The following is a 15,783-nucleotide window of genomic DNA, read 5'->3' as shown; positions in this document are numbered from 1 at the left end:
AGGAAAAATCTACATGAATAATGAATATAATCTTGAGTGCGTAGTACAAATCGGTGCGTCAACAAGAGAGGGGAAAATTCTGCTGGGTAAAGACAAAGTATTCAGTTCACATGACATCACTTTGATAATATCTCTGGATACTTAAGTCCTAATAAATCACTGAGTCATTTCTAAATGCCATTTGGAAACTCAACTATTATACATTTCAGCAGGGGCAAAATGTTTAAAAGTACTTTTTATCTTGTCACAACCAGAGTGTTATTCTGTGTATTTTTGCTCATCAGTTCCATCATTTTTTATCAGAAAAGTTTTTTAATCAGACAAGTCTCGTTTGAAATGTTTATTGCAGGAGTAAAAAGTAGTTAGTGTAATAGTTGTGGCTTTAAGGCTCTGACGTCATCACATCCCCCTAGATATGAGACCATAAATATAATGGGAGGAATGAGCAAATATTTATTACCCCCTTGTCGGAACCTACAGGTGGTGGAAGGGCTGAATCAACCAGCAGCAACACTGACACAGCAGCAGTGGAGGGCAGTGTTTGGATAGTAAAGAGTTTTTCATGTACACACGTAATGACAGATGGTCCAAGTACAGGGAATCAAACTTAAGTTGCTTGATCTGACATTTGTAGATGTGAACAAGTTGGACCATATGCTCACCTTTTCAATGCCCATGTGTATCTGCAAGCTTTTGGATAAGACATCCGTCTTTTCCTTGGCCACGTTGCTGAAGTCATCACAGACGCGCCGCAGCTCTACACATTTGGGTCGAATGGAGTCCACGGCGTAGTGGTTGCTCTGGATCAGCTGGTCACCGTGCAGCGCATGGAGCTGGGCCTTTTCTAGTGTAGGCTGGAGGAATTCAGAGCAAATCGGGATACGTTATGGCAGTTTCAGTTGTGCAAATAAAATCTTCGGGGTGTTCTTTTCATGAAGTAAACAACTGTAAGTGCTGTATTTTATGTAGAGAACAGTGTTTTTATGTACGGGTTTGTGCTTGGACACTGAAGGCCTCCTATCACTGTCCGTTTGCTATGGAGCAATGTCTCGTCTACAGTATAAGAGAGTCGGCAGAGAGGTTGCAATTATAAATTTGAACACAAAATTTAAGATAATAGAGCTGTTATGACACCTGATTTCAGCAATTCGTTTATTATTGTGGAATATGTGGGCAATTTTACAAATAACTGAGGAGGTGGTGTCCAGTAAATGTTGGTGGCTAGAGGGTTCATTCTTCTCCTTGTCCTTCTTTGGAAGATCTGGTCTGACAGGGTGAGACGTGTTTATGTGAGAGTGTATGTGTGTGTGTGTGTGTGTGTGCGCGTGTGTGTGTGTGTGTGTGTGTGTGCGTGACTAACCTGAGCCTTCTCCTCCAATGTTTTCAGTTCTTTTAGCAGGTGTTCAACTCTGGCCAGACAATCCTCGATAACTGAGAGGCTGGTCAAACTTTCCCTTAAACTGTCCAGAGACACTTTGACCTGGAGAAGAAAAGAGGGGACAGAGACAGACACATTATGATTCCAATTCACAATATACTTTAACTCATACCCTGATTCAATTTCACTTCAGACCACCACTGATTATTTTACAGGATGAAACAATGTGTCAGATAAAGGCTGTTTCAGTCAGTTTTTGCATTTATTGATCCAGAGAGAGCTGAATTTCTGGAACATGTCAAATGATCATATTCAGTATTGGAAATATGAAAGATACAATCACTGACACATATTTCAACAAGAGCTTTCCAGCAATTTTATAACAACAAGTCACTAAATTTACAACTTACTTACAGACTCAGACGGGAAGTGTTTTATGGAGTCAGTTTTTTCAAAGTGTGATTTTTGAGCCGCAGGCCTTTAAAGCTATATGAAGTGGAGAAACATGTGAGATCCAAAGGTTGCAAAGAGACAGACACATCTACACATATACCTCTCTGAAGTCCTGTTCAAAGTGGCGTAGCTGCAGGCACTGCTCCAGTTTTAGGTGGTGTTTACACCAGAACTGTTCAAAAGCGTTCTCAGTCTCGTCCAGCTGGGCAAGGAGCCTGAGGCACACAATAAGAACTTAATTACACGCACACACACACACACACACACACTGAGAGGTTCTACACAACTACATAGACATTCTATAGCTTGAGAAAACTATGTTATATTGGTAACTGTGTTTAACACCTGTTCATAAAGAAAGAAAGAAAGAAAGAAAGAAAGAAAGAAAGAAAGAAAGACAGGCTTTGTTGACATCTGTCACCTCTCCACGGTGGTCTGGTTCTCCATCTCGTCTGGGTTCAGTTTGTGATTCTCTGACTTTGCTGCCTGTTCCTTGATACAACCCAACAAGGTGGTGCCTTGCTTCAAACCTAGCTTCAGTTCATCCTGGTAGAGACACAGAAGCATTGAGGACAACATTATATTATGATTGGAAGATACAATACTTTTTGAGAGAGACTATTACCGACAACGTGGTAGAGAAGGTAGCCCACCCACAGCTTATATTGTGCGAAATGTTTCTGTAAGTTATTTATAACTTATTCAGAGTGGTGCTTTCACACGTTTTGACCCGCACTGCCATTAACCTGTGATATTTTCGAATGAGCTGACTCGTACCCATTGGGACGTGTATAAGTGAATAAACAAACAACAACGACCACAAAGGTTTTTTATTTTTATTTTCATATTACATTTGTGGGAAGTTATTACAATTTTGACAGCTGTAGATTTTCACCTTACCGTCAACGTAACAAATCCCTGCAAAAGGAAATTACGTTTGTAATAGGCAACTGCTATAAGGTTTGTGGGATTATTACATTAAAAGCTGCAGATATGTATTACATTTGTGGTCGATTACGTCTGTGGGCTTTTATTACGTTGGGGGAGTTACAATGTCCAGGCCTGATCTCCCTTGAGAGAGAGACCCAATGATGGGATGATGAGAATCAGGCTTTATAGCACGAGAGGCTTTTTGAACCTTTCTCTTCATGTTGGCATTTTTGAGGTGTTGCATTGAGGTACATTTAGGTACATATGTGTCATACTCATATCCTCATATTATGGGTCTGACCAGAGCAGAGTTTACAAGCAACATTTCATTTCTTGCTTGCAGAGGTGATGTAAAATTGCCAGTTTGACTGATCAAATGCAAACTGACCTCAGAGGGAACGAGAGAGAGTCCACGATATGAGGAAGGAATTATTTTAGCTGGGAGATTCCATAAAACTTTTGTATAACTCTTTTTTAAATAAGAACAAATTTAAAAATAATTTCATCACATCAGTTTTTTCTCAGCCCAAACTAAAAGTATTCAATGTCAGTCGTGACGCCCACCCAAAGGTCATCAAGCCTCTACCACCAATTTATCAAATATATCTCCACTTTCTGCTATGAACAAGCACAAATTCAGCTCTCGATTTCTCTCAAGCAAGTTGAAAACTAATATATTCATCAGAAAACCCACATCACCTTGTATTTGATTAAAATAAATTCGTACAGTAGCATTTGGGCAACCACTGCAATTCTTATTAAATTATTGGTTACTGGAGCTCCAAAGTTATGAATCAGTGATTTTTTCCCCTTGTTTAGCTATAATGGAGCTGTCTATGATGGTATGAGTCGGTTAATGAAATGTTCTCACCTTGAGGTTGCCGTGTTTGTCCGTGTGCGCTGTGAGCAGATCTTTGGTGCACTGGACGTCATTGGGCAGCTCTGTTTCTGCCAGGTCTGTCCCAAACCTCTGTAACATCTGGGCTGTGGTTTTCACCGTCATTGCAAAGTTCTCTATGGCCTTTAGCGAAAATGATCCACATGTGACTACTCAGCGTCATTGAATATAAGTTAATGTGATGTCACATTAAAGTTAGGCTCAACAGTATTTAGTGCTGAATGGTAACTCACAGTTCGGTGATGTATCCACTGACTGTGACAGTATTCCAGGTTTCCTCCGAGCTCCCGGGTCAGCTGGCCTTTTTCAACATAACCTTGTAGGTCCGTCAGAGAGTTCAGCATCACAATCTGCAAGCACATTCAATACACACTTTAGATCAAGACTCATGTTATGTGTGTTAAAGTCAGAATTAATTCCTAATTAATTAGTGTGGCAATCATATCATTGTCTTAAGGAAAATTTCAAAGATTTAGCTTTAGTGCAGTTTAAAAAAACAAATGTCCAGATAGCTCCCCATTCTTCATCTGTCAGTCTCACAACATTAAACAGTAAAATACCAAATTACTTGTGTTCAATGATATAATGCAATAATATTACATCATTAAATTAACTTCATTGTGACAAATCCGAGGATTGGTTGAGTAATTCGACTGACAAAATCCAAAGATGTCTACTGCTGCGGCTGGAAAATTCTGTCATTGGAATAATTTTCCTCACAAGTGCTTTGGGTCAGGATAAGGTTGAAGGAAATATTACCTCTACACTGGATTGGTTGAAATTTAGAGGCAGGGTTTGTTCAGAAATCTAAAAGAGAAGATGGGGCTCACTTCAACCCACAAGAGGTGATTGTTGAAAATCACAGAGGAAACTCACATCAGGTCCTCTTTTGTAATTTGTTGGTTTTAGCAATCTTCTGGGATCTCAAAGTCATTAAAACACACAGTATGTATTTCCCCAGCTGGTTTTAGGCTGACCATGCTCAATAGAATGAAAAATGTACTCGTATAGTTTAGGTAAAGACAAAAGCTTTTCTTCTTCTTCTCTAAGCTCCAAAGTCCAGACTTTATTTAAAAAAAAGAGTAATTGACAGTTTCCATTCGCAATCCGCACAGCTACAGTACCTCTGTATTTGCTTCATGAAAATCTATTAAATCTGCTTTTTATCGATTTATACGATTTTATTTCTTCTGATTACAATTCTGATTATTTTAATTTATATTTTATTCATAATTTTTTGTGCTTTCACTTTTACATTATAATCGTCATATGGTCCCACATTTACTTTGCTGAGCACTATTTTACTACATCAGGGAGGTGAAAAAAATGAGGTGAAACATTTGCATTAGAGACTGATATGTAAAATAGCTTCACGTGTACATGTTGATGTAACTGATTGGATCTACATCCAACTCTGGCTTGTCTTTCATTGTGCAGCAACTGCCCGCTGCAGGGTACTGAACATTTTTGTTTTCAATCTGAATGATTGCTTGGGACGATCTTGACTTGACCACAACATAAGTGGGTTGTGCATTCATTTAAAAACCTCACATCTCTAATTAAGCAATTCTTTGGTAAAATAAGTCATACGTCTTCTCATGTGACTGCAGCTGAGGTCAGTGGCGGTGAAGTGAATGGTGTTAATCAGTACCTTCATTTTAAAATCATCCTTGTGCAGCTTGATCCCGATGTCTGCTATGGCCCTTTGGAAGAACCTGGTGGGTCGCAGCACCAGCACCAGCTGCAGGTTTCCTGGAAATGCTCCCTAAAATACAAAACAGCATGTAAACTTACAGCCCATCTGTAAGCCATCTCATCCCTTCATTCAGTCATTCATTAACTTCATACACCCGCCAGCCGGCTAATCCTGAGACCATAATGACAGAGAGAGAGCAAAATATAAGAGCAACTTACTATGAAAAATCTGACACAGTCAGCCGAGCTTTTACGACTTGACACTGCGGCCTCGAAGGAAACATTCACTGTATAAATCCTGCTGTGTGTCAATTCATATACAAAAAGCATTTGAAACGAGAGTCAATGGACTAAGTGTCACTTTGTAGCTTTTAAAACTGCAAATGCTTATACATAATAACATTGACTCCCTTTTAAAAACCATGTCTTATCAGAGATTTGACAGGTGCAGTATCTAAGCAGGATTATATGACTATTATTAGAGAAATCTGGTCTCAGACCTTACAAACACATTAATAAAACACAACTGAATGTAGCTCAAATAAGACGAATATGATTTCTAAAGTCAACCACTCTCTGTTCATTCAGAGCTAACATTAGGGTCAACATGTTCAGCTGTCTGTAGATTACCTCGCAACACGTGTAAGTACTTCTGTCAATCTTAGAAACCCACACAAAAACAATATTTCTAACATTCGTTCTAAACCTTATTATATAAAGTTCGTTGATAAAAGGTTGGTCCAGGGTCATGATTAGAGGTCATGACTACGACTACGGGCAAAATTATGTTTTGTTCTTTTCCATTTGCAGGTTTTATACCTCTGCAAATTATGCTTCACCATTTCCTTATGATCTTACCCATGAGGTCCATGTTCTCCAATGTAGATGTGCACAATAAATTACTACATTATACCTAAATATTAGAACATACTTGTAAATATAATATAAGGTCTTAGTATAATACTTGTTTTTAACGTCCCCGTTCCTTAAATATGTTTTATATATAGGTCAAACTGCATTAAATACAGTTTCTACAATTTTCTTTGGAATTTTTGGGTTACACTAGGAAAGGTGTTTGTTTATAGTATTAATTATAAATATATTTAACAATATGTACAGTTCACATGCTTATATGTATTTATATGGTGAGGGAGTATTAGAGAACATACAGCGATCCTTGACAGAGAGGCCTTTACTGAGCTCCATTTGTCCTTCCGCCGGTCGATGATGATGATGAAGCCGATACTGGCAGCATCCAAACTGCAGACAGGAGGTAGAAAGGATGTAAACTGCACTGCTACTTTAGACTAATGCATCGTGCCTGGAAGCCATAACTATAAAATTCACTAGAGTTGGATGTTTACTGCTACTGCAAACTGATCTCAGTAGAAGAGCAAACGCATCATGCACATTTATTTATATATTTCTGTTGAGGAAGTAACGTAAACGGAAGTAAAAACTTTATCAACACAAACTGTTTCATGTTACAATCAGTGATGGGAACTTGAACTTACCAACGGACTTTGTCTAACACTTAAGCATTCATTTGTATTAATATTTTGGCATCGTTAGCTGACTGATGGACTGGGCCACATGCTTGACGGTTCAATGAAAACAGTTATATCAAGAGACCATAGGATTTGTGTCTTTAGTAACAGCAAACATTATGCATATTGATTACAAATCTAGCTACATTGTTAGATTTTAAGTGTGTGAGAGTGTGTGTACCTGGGGATGCTGGTCAGGTAAGTAACTACATTATGGAAGTCTTCCTCTGGCACTTCACTGAAGCCTGAGTATTCTGGGAAGGTGATGATGGGGGCACCATCTTTGCCTCGCCCTCCTGCAACACAAAACCACCACACACAGCAATAACAATCCGTTCTTCTTCCTTTAGTCTGACACTATCTATTATCTTCTAGTTCTTCATTGAAGATATCGTATTATTTGTAATGCGCATTTTGTACAAAACTTGGCTTAATTAAAGTTCATGGTATTGTTTTTTCCTTTGTTTATCTCATAGAGTAAGAGAACATCAGTAAAATGTATTGTGCATTTACATAATGTCTTTTTTTAACTGTTTTTGATTAAAGATGCAAAGATAACAAAATGCTGATTTCTTATTAAGTCTACAAGAAGGAAATAATTATGGTTAAATAACTTTTCATTGAGCATGTCACTAATATCACTATCTAAAACCTCTTCCACAAAATGTCACAAGGGGGCAATGCTGAGCTAGAAATTCTCTGAAACTCCAACTAACAGTCAACTTTTAAACACACAGATCCATGTAACTGAGTTAAGATGGATAGTGTGGACCTGACATGCTGTAGTGTGTCATGTGGTGTCATATATGTCATGTAGTCATGTGACAGGTTTGCATACAGTGTGTGATACTGGTCCCACCAAGCTGACTAGAATACAATGGCTTCACCGTATATTCTGCAATGGCTAATTTTAAATAATAAGCTTTTATTTGAGTGCAGTATTTATAAAAAAACACAGTTATTTCACAAAAGTCTGTCTGTCTATATGTAGAACCCATATCTCACCAACCGTTCATCACTTGCCTTGGCAAATGGCATGTCTCCGTGATATGTTCACTATTGATAAAAACTGCAAAAATGCATGTTTTGTTGTTGCAATGTTTTATATTGAGCTGGATTACAGACTTCATATTTTGTAAGGTTGTGAATTTGGGTCAGACGATTGCATTAATTGCTTAACAGACCTCATTAATCTTAAACTACCTATTTATCTATAATCAAAGCTTGCTTAATCTGTGCAGAGTTGCAGTTTTCACTGCACTAGGTTACAGTGCCAACCCCTGAACAACTGTAATGGCCTTAATAGTATTAAAAGTCTTCCTGGAATGAAATACCGGCTGGTAATTCAGTTAAACCATTGGTTAAACCCAATACAAATATTTAAAGCTGCATTAATCAATAACTTCGGGTAAAAAAAATGGGTCAAATGACTGTGTGTGATGAGAAAGATCTGGAAGCCAATAATGGACTTGAATTAATCAAGTGGCACAGACTCCTAATGAATGCCAGTGCTCTGTTTCCACTGGAAATGTCAACGGACAGTTTTTGTAAAAGATTTGCCTGAACAGAGAACTGATAAACCATTGTGGTGTTTTCAGCCTATTGCAATGCCCCCAATTGGCAAAAAAACTGTTCTCTGCCCTTTTCTATGGACTAAATCTAAGCTTGAGCCTATTTTACAGCTCTGTGTATGCAGTAATTTGATCATTCATACAGGAGAATTCAGTTTACCCATGAAGAGTGGTATTAGTTCACAAACTTGTTTAACTCGGAAAAATACTGAAATATCAAACCAGGATTGTACCAATACCAATGCAATTTCTATTCAAACAGACAGACACACACATTAAGCTAACACCATAAAACGGATGTGTTGAAGTAATATAACTCGGGAAGCATAATATGCAGAGAAAGGTTTTTTTTGGAAACAGTTGTTATTTTGGTATGTTGTGAGACGTGAGACTGAGAGATGGAATGACAAGAATCCCTGAAAAACCACACAGGCTGCTGTGTCACCGCGGTAGCAGCACATCTGGAAAGTCGGAGGGAAGGGGCTGGCAAACTACTTTCCAGCAAAGGCATTACAGTGAATAAAGTCAACTCATTAGGCCAATCATACCACCCTGACATAAGCATCCGTCAACATATGCTTCAACGCTACTACAGTTTATCACATCACTACACAAAGAGTGTTATACTGTTTATATTTTTCTTAAACTTTAGTCTGATGTCACAACGGTATCATTTTTGTGCTGATGTAAACTTTTAATGAATAACTGAGGCACAGGAGTACTGTTTACTGCAGAAGCAGATGTGAATGTCATTTCATTTATTTAAATTCCTTATTCAAAATGTCAGCAGCATGGTGGCACTTCTATGCTGAGGGTTAAGGGCAGAGGATGTCACACCTCGTTAACGCCCTACGAGACAAATTGTGATTTGTGAATATGGGCTATAAAAATAAGATTTGATTGGTTGACAACAGAAAGTCAGGGGATGACTAAGGCGAGGAGGATCAATTTTGTGGACATGATGAACATCTGCAGGAGATATTATATCATGGTTATTATCCATACAAAAGATTGCAAAATAATGTACCCAAGTGTTGTTCTGTTATCCCTACAATGTGATCTGCCTTGTTGGAAAATAGTTCAAATACTCACTGTCACACTGTCATGTCTTACATGAACTGAACAGTCACATTTGTATTAATGGTGCTTTTCCTACTATGACATGTCACAATGTGTGCTGTGAAACACGACATATGAAGCTGGTTGTGGTGGATGAATGGATCAAACAGAGGAGTTTCATCCAGCCGACAGGGATTTTACAGATTTATGTTCTTATTACTTTACTTATTTAGAAGAAGTGTTATAAAACCAGAACATTTTATAAAACAAAAAATAAAGATAGACCTGAGAATAAAAAGTTGTTAAAAAATACTGACATTTTTTGTCCCTTACCTCTCAAGGCCTTGGTATGTGAAAAGTAAATAACCTGTATCTACTAATGGAGAAAAATAAATTATCTTGCATCAAAAAAAAAAATTATGTTTTGCCTTCAAGGTGCAAGGTTTTGTAACCCTTTAAAAGGTAATTAAACAAACAAGTGTAACTTGTAACTGATTGTGAATAAAGTGAATGGAGAGACACATTCTAACATAGACAGACAACCATACCATGGCTGAAACCTCATTCAGAGCGAGACTTTGTGACGGAGCCTTGTGGTGACTGCAGAGCTGCTAGCACAGTGAAATTATGCATTGTGTGTTAATATTGCATTTTTCTACTCTGCAAAAACAAAAGCCAATTATGACTTTTGAATTCATTGCTGAGTTTGCAAATCTCTTACGGGCATTTGGCGAGACGAAATGAAAAGTAAACAAAAGGAAATTAATGTATTCTCTATGATAGTTAATGTGAACCAACTGGTTTTTCTTATCAACCTACAACATGTAATGGGACCAGTGTTTACTAATTTATTCATTATCTTTATTACTGTTTGTAATAAAGATAATGTGTCACAGGATGATGTGCGCTGCAGGATGATGTGTGCCGCAGGATGATGTGCGCCGCCGATGTGCGCCGATGATGTGCGCCGCAGGAAGATGTGCGCGGCAGGATGATGCTGCAGGAAGATGTGCGCTGCACGATGATGTGCGGTGATGATGTGCGCCGCAGGAAGATGTGCGCTGCACGATGATGTGCGGTGATGATGTGCGCCGCAGGATGATTTGCGGCGCACATCATCACCGCACATCATCCACTGTTACGTGGGGCGGCATTGCTAGCTCTACGTCCAAACCTCCTCCTCTATCCGGGCTTGGGACCAGCAAAATGAGCTAAAAGTTTTTTGTTTTTTTTTCGGGTCCTGAAAGGGTTCAGTTTCACCACGTTCCACACTAGAGATCTGGAAATGTCTCGATTCTTAGATGCATCACGATGTGGACTCTGCATCGATGAAGAGACTGAACTCAATGACTCATGAGGTGCTGTCATTTGCCAGCACCTCGGCACACAAAACACACTGGGGATGTTGCTCAGTATTGAAATACACACACTTTAGCGTGTGGTCGGATACACATACCATGTCCTTATACCTTATTATTACACTCTGCAGAACAGTCAACACTTTGTACCACACATCCCAGCTCCCTGTTTCAATTCACACACACACAAAGTAGAACACCAACAGCAGATAATGAGCAGACCTTGGCCTAAAATCTCTCCCCCACAACACACTAAGGCAGCTGCTTTGAGAAAGGAACATTATGACCTCTGGTAGCCACGACAATGGAGTGCACGTACGATATCTTCATCACGCGACATTCCAAGAGGATGAGGCACTGCCCCGTCTAGATGCAGCGGCCTCCATCTAGTTTTGACCAATCCAAGAAGAACCCCAGTCACGCCCAATATATCGATATATAACCTATGTGCGCACTCTGTTTAAGCGCCTCTTTTTCTGTGTAGCCTTCTGCATAGAACTAGAGACCCATGCATGTCCAATTGCTGGACACCGCGTTTTCCTGACCTGTGACCTCTGAATAAACTTGCTTAATTTCAACTTGAGAACGACGACTCCTCTCCTTTGATTTCCACACGCAACATCAGTCGTGCCAGTGACGGTGAAACCAAACTGCAAATAGCTCTCGTCATATTTGCAAAGCTTTGGCTTCTTCGCAACTGGCGCATCGGTTGCCTGACATTTACGAATCAGAAACTTGTCCATGGTTGTGTTTGTTTGCTGATACAGTGTGTGATGTTAATAAAGTTGTAATTGCAACGTCGTGGTCTTGAGAGTGTGTTTGTATGTGTGGCTGGGAGCGACTTGCCCACGAATAATGATGTGTCTCTCTGAGAAAGTGAGCGGAGCCCCGGCGCCTGTGTGTGTGTGTGTGCTGTCCGCGACACACATAAAGGCCTCAGTATGCTTCTCCGAGTCCGTTGCGGACGGACGGACGGACGGAGCTGACGGACCCTTTTTGATTTATAGTTCTACGAGCCTTTTTGTTGTGAAAACAATTCACCGCCAGAACAGTAGATGGCGCAACTGAAGTCGAGCTTAGAGAAGCCTACCTCATGAGGTATATAGAAGAAGTCCACGCTGGTTTATTTACGTCCTCCCGGCTCCTCACACACAGTGAACGATGGCAACTAACAGAAAAAGGATGTTGATGACGCGACAGTTTTTGCTGAATAAAGTGACACCCAGCGGGTCAAAATGCTTATGTTATCGTGTCTTAACGCAGCGGTTCCCCGGTCTTGTTTCCAAACTGCGTTGCTAATTCAACAGCTGCAACAGCTTGAAGCTACACGGAGGCAGCTAGCTTTCCCCCAGCTTCCACACACAGTCAGCAGGGACACCCGATACTAACTACTACCAAGTGTTTGCTTCTAACCTGACGGGATTAAACAGTGTCATGACAGTCGTGGGATTAAAGTCAGCGTTTTTTTGCGCTGTTCCCACCGCAGTTAGCATGGTGGCTAGCCCCGTTATGAAAGTTTGTTATAACCGTATGTGACCGTACACACATGCCGTAAGTGCTCTAACCAGCCACCGTCAGCCGGACAACGTCGCTGGCTTAACACACTTGTCACAATCATAGAGTCGTAGTTGTGATTTAGGTTTATTGTGATGTAGGGAATGGAACAGGAAGTTTGAGGTCCCGAAATGCTGGCGTTAGCTGACCAATCACAGCCAAGGGCTATCCGTTGGCTGTCCGTCATTTCGACGTGTAGTTAGAAAAATGAGAGCGGCACGAAAAGCTCTCCGAGGAGCCGCGGAGAGGCACGGAGAGGGCGTTCCACGTTGGAGAAGGCGGTCCTATCTGTCCGTGTCCGTCAAAACGGAGAAGCATACATTGGCCTTAACACTGTTCAGGAAGCCACTGCAGAGGGGAGGCTCTTCAGAGAATCGCGGGTTGCAGACCCCTGTCTACGGCGAAAGAGTGATTTGTTTACTGCTCCGCCGATAAAGAGATAAGGACGTTAAAAAATTGGGCGCGCCACACAGTTTGATAATCACTGCTCTATACAGTGGATCCCCCCCCTTGTTCGTTCCATTTGGGAGAACCAGAAGTGAACTTTCCCCCGCGCCCCCTCCCCTTCCCCTTTCTCACACAGCATCAAGCAGGGGCGCTGCAGTTGCAGGGGCGCCAATTTGCCAAGTACACACACAGTGATATGATAGATCAGTGGTTCTCAAATGGGGGTACGCGTACCCCTGGGGGTACTTGAAGGTACTCCAGGGGGTACTTGAGATTTTTTTTAAATATATATTTAAAATTAGCATCCATTCAAAAATCCTTGAAAAATTGTTATTTAACAAATATTCAATAAAATATAAGTGTGAGTTCATGAACAACATTTTATATTCAATAGGCTTTTCAATTTCATTATCCTAAAAAAACAGAGTCTCCCCCATACCGATGGTTTGACCCAACCTGGCACACGCCACCTGCAGAGCTGCCAACTCTCACGCTTCCGCCGTGTGACACACGCTTTTGCATGTTTTCACACGCACTCACGCCACACATCCAATTTCTCACGCCAAAAAAAACCTGGATCTTTTAAGTGAAGCGCATGACTAAATCTATTTTAACTTGTTGACGAGACGAGACGAAAATGTTGGTGGTTGACTAAGTCACGATCATTTTTTAAAACATCATCGTATCAGGCCGTCATGAAGTACCAGGAGCGGGCGAGTGTGTGTGTGTGTGTGTGTGTGCCCCAGATAGCGCACCGGTCCCGAGGCTCCGCCCCGCGCACTCGCTCAGAGACACAAGACCAGAGCTCCTTCACGTGAAGGAGCTGGTCACTGACTCACCGGCTGCTCAGTGGAAACAGTGAAAACACAGAGTTTCTCTGGTCTCAGCTGATCAGAGCTCAGCGTCTTGATCAGAGCAGAAGCTGCAGTTGGTTTCTACCGAGCTGCAGTTTCTGTGTCCGCCTCCAGCCTGACCTGCTCTCACTTTTCGTTTAAATATTTCGCCAACTAAAATATATATTTTTAAGCTATTAGGCTGCAGCTATATGTTTTTTTTATTTAAAAATAGGGTACTTCTTATTTCATACATTTTCCACAAATACGGGGAGGACTCAAATAACCCTACAAAGGTCTGTGTTTAATTTATTTCAAAGTAGGCCGACACTTGCCTGTGTATTTTCTTCTCTTCATAAGCGTTTGGTTTTTCCTTTGTTGTAACAGGTAAAAATATCAATCAAATGTCAACAGTTTTCTTTATTGTTGTTCGATAATTTCATAAATGCAACAAACCATAGTTTAGTATAGTATAACTTTATATAAAACTTTATTAGCTTTGTTATCAAATATGTTTTGCGGCTCCAGACAAATTTTATTTTGGGGAAGAGGGTCCATTGTGTTGCTTAAAAAGGCTACTGTTTAAGCACTTTATTTGTTGCACTTTTTTGTCTGATGGAAAGTGTGGTGGGAGGCGAACATAAATCATTAACTGCTCTTAAGAATACAATTATTTAAAATATAGGTTAGGTTTCAGTTCAGAATTAGTTGAAAACCATTGTAATCAAAATGTCAATCAACCTACCTTGGTCAAATCTTAAACAAAGGTCTATTAATTAGGCTATATTGTGGTCATTGAGGCACAACAATAGTTTTCTGGTTGAATGTTCAGCTCAAGGCTAGAAGGCCCTACAAGTCATGATCAGAGGAACATGAATCAGAAGAAATTCAGGTATTGCACATCTTTAGCATACCACCCAAAAATCCACTAGAATGCAGGAAACAACATCTACTTAAACCAACATTTCCTGGGGGTGGACCTTCAGCTATGTCTTTGCGTCACAGAATGTAACCAATGTTGTCCATCTCCAGTCGGCCGCTCCTATCAACGACTTCGGGCCCCAAAGGCCACCAGAATGCAGCGAACAACATGGATACAACGCCAAATTCCAACAATTCCCTGATATTTGAGCCACCAACGTGTGTGGCTGTGTGCGCGGCAAAATGTTGGTCACCCCCGACAAAATCTCACTCCAAGGTTTTTTGAAAAGTTGGCAGCTCTGCACCTGTCATCACCTGTCATCACTGCCGCCTTGAAAACTTCAACAATGGAGTCGAGTTGAAGTGCTGCAGCAATGCTGCTGAAACACGGAGGGACAAGTACCAAAGAAGGCGAAACCAGAGCAGAGAGCCTTCCCTAAACAACACCGTGAGAGCTTGTGCCTCTTCAGAGGGTCGCTAAAACGTAAACGTTTTCCGTTGTGAAGTTAATGATTCATAACAAGAAGTCCGCGTCTCTACCGGTACCCTTTCAAAATAAAAGCATGTAATACAAAAACGGAAATGAAATTGTATGACCTTAAAGCGAGCAAATATTTCACAATAAAATAACAGAAAGACACTTCAACAATATTAACAATAACATAGATTGGGTTATTTACACTGTTTTTTCTGTGGGGAGAGATTAGTGGCATTAAGCCACCACATCTTCACCGGTATCTCCAGACAAAACATGAAAGTCAAGTTGGTAAGCCAACTGAGTTTTTTAAGAGGAAACTTTCTGAATTCAGGTCATCTCAAGACACGATGCGAAAAGCCTCCCATAAGCAAACGGAAACAAGCTACCTGTCAGTATTCTTTTCGATCCTTAAAGAAGATATTTTAAGATGATAAATATTTAAAAAATATGTTTTGAGCTAATCTTTTATTTAAAACTAAGTTAATGATTTATTTTTTGGGAAGAAGTGTTAAGCTGTAATTAAGTTCATGAGTTCAACTTGAGAAAATATCTTTATTATGATCCCAAAAGAGGTCACTTGATGTGCACAAATCTTTATTTATATTGAGATAATAATAAAAGTCTTTAGTTATTTTTATATCTTTTTATTTCCAAATAGTTC

At 40.1% G+C, this 15,783-nt stretch overlaps 1 protein-coding gene across 4 annotated transcripts in view; it reads right to left on the bottom strand.

Annotated features, from left to right (window-relative positions):
* mcf2l2 (MCF.2 cell line derived transforming sequence-like 2) overlaps positions 1-15,783 on the bottom strand; it is a 133,441-nt gene that overhangs the window by 79,577 nt on the left and 38,081 nt on the right. For all 4 annotated transcript variants that reach the window (XM_053429955.1, XM_053429958.1, XM_053429957.1 and 1 more), the window contains exons 3-11: positions 7,083-7,197; positions 6,524-6,614; positions 5,311-5,424; positions 3,893-4,009; positions 3,633-3,782; positions 2,253-2,377; positions 1,932-2,046; positions 1,361-1,480; positions 663-854 (exon numbers count right to left, since the gene is read on the bottom strand). In XM_053429955.1, coding sequence (XP_053285930.1) covers positions 663-854; positions 1,361-1,480; positions 1,932-2,046; positions 2,253-2,377; positions 3,633-3,782; positions 3,893-4,009; positions 5,311-5,424; positions 6,524-6,614; positions 7,083-7,197 — 1,139 coding nt within the window. The remainder of the gene's footprint in view (positions 1-662; positions 855-1,360; positions 1,481-1,931; positions 2,047-2,252; positions 2,378-3,632; positions 3,783-3,892; positions 4,010-5,310; positions 5,425-6,523; positions 6,615-7,082; positions 7,198-15,783) is intronic.

Source organism: Pleuronectes platessa, chromosome 9 (genome assembly GCF_947347685.1).
Source record: "Pleuronectes platessa chromosome 9, fPlePla1.1, whole genome shotgun sequence".
Lineage (NCBI taxonomy): Eukaryota > Metazoa > Chordata > Actinopteri > Pleuronectiformes > Pleuronectidae > Pleuronectes > Pleuronectes platessa.
The sequence above is the reverse complement of the archived record's forward strand: the minus strand, read 5'-3'. Positions and strand labels throughout refer to the sequence as shown.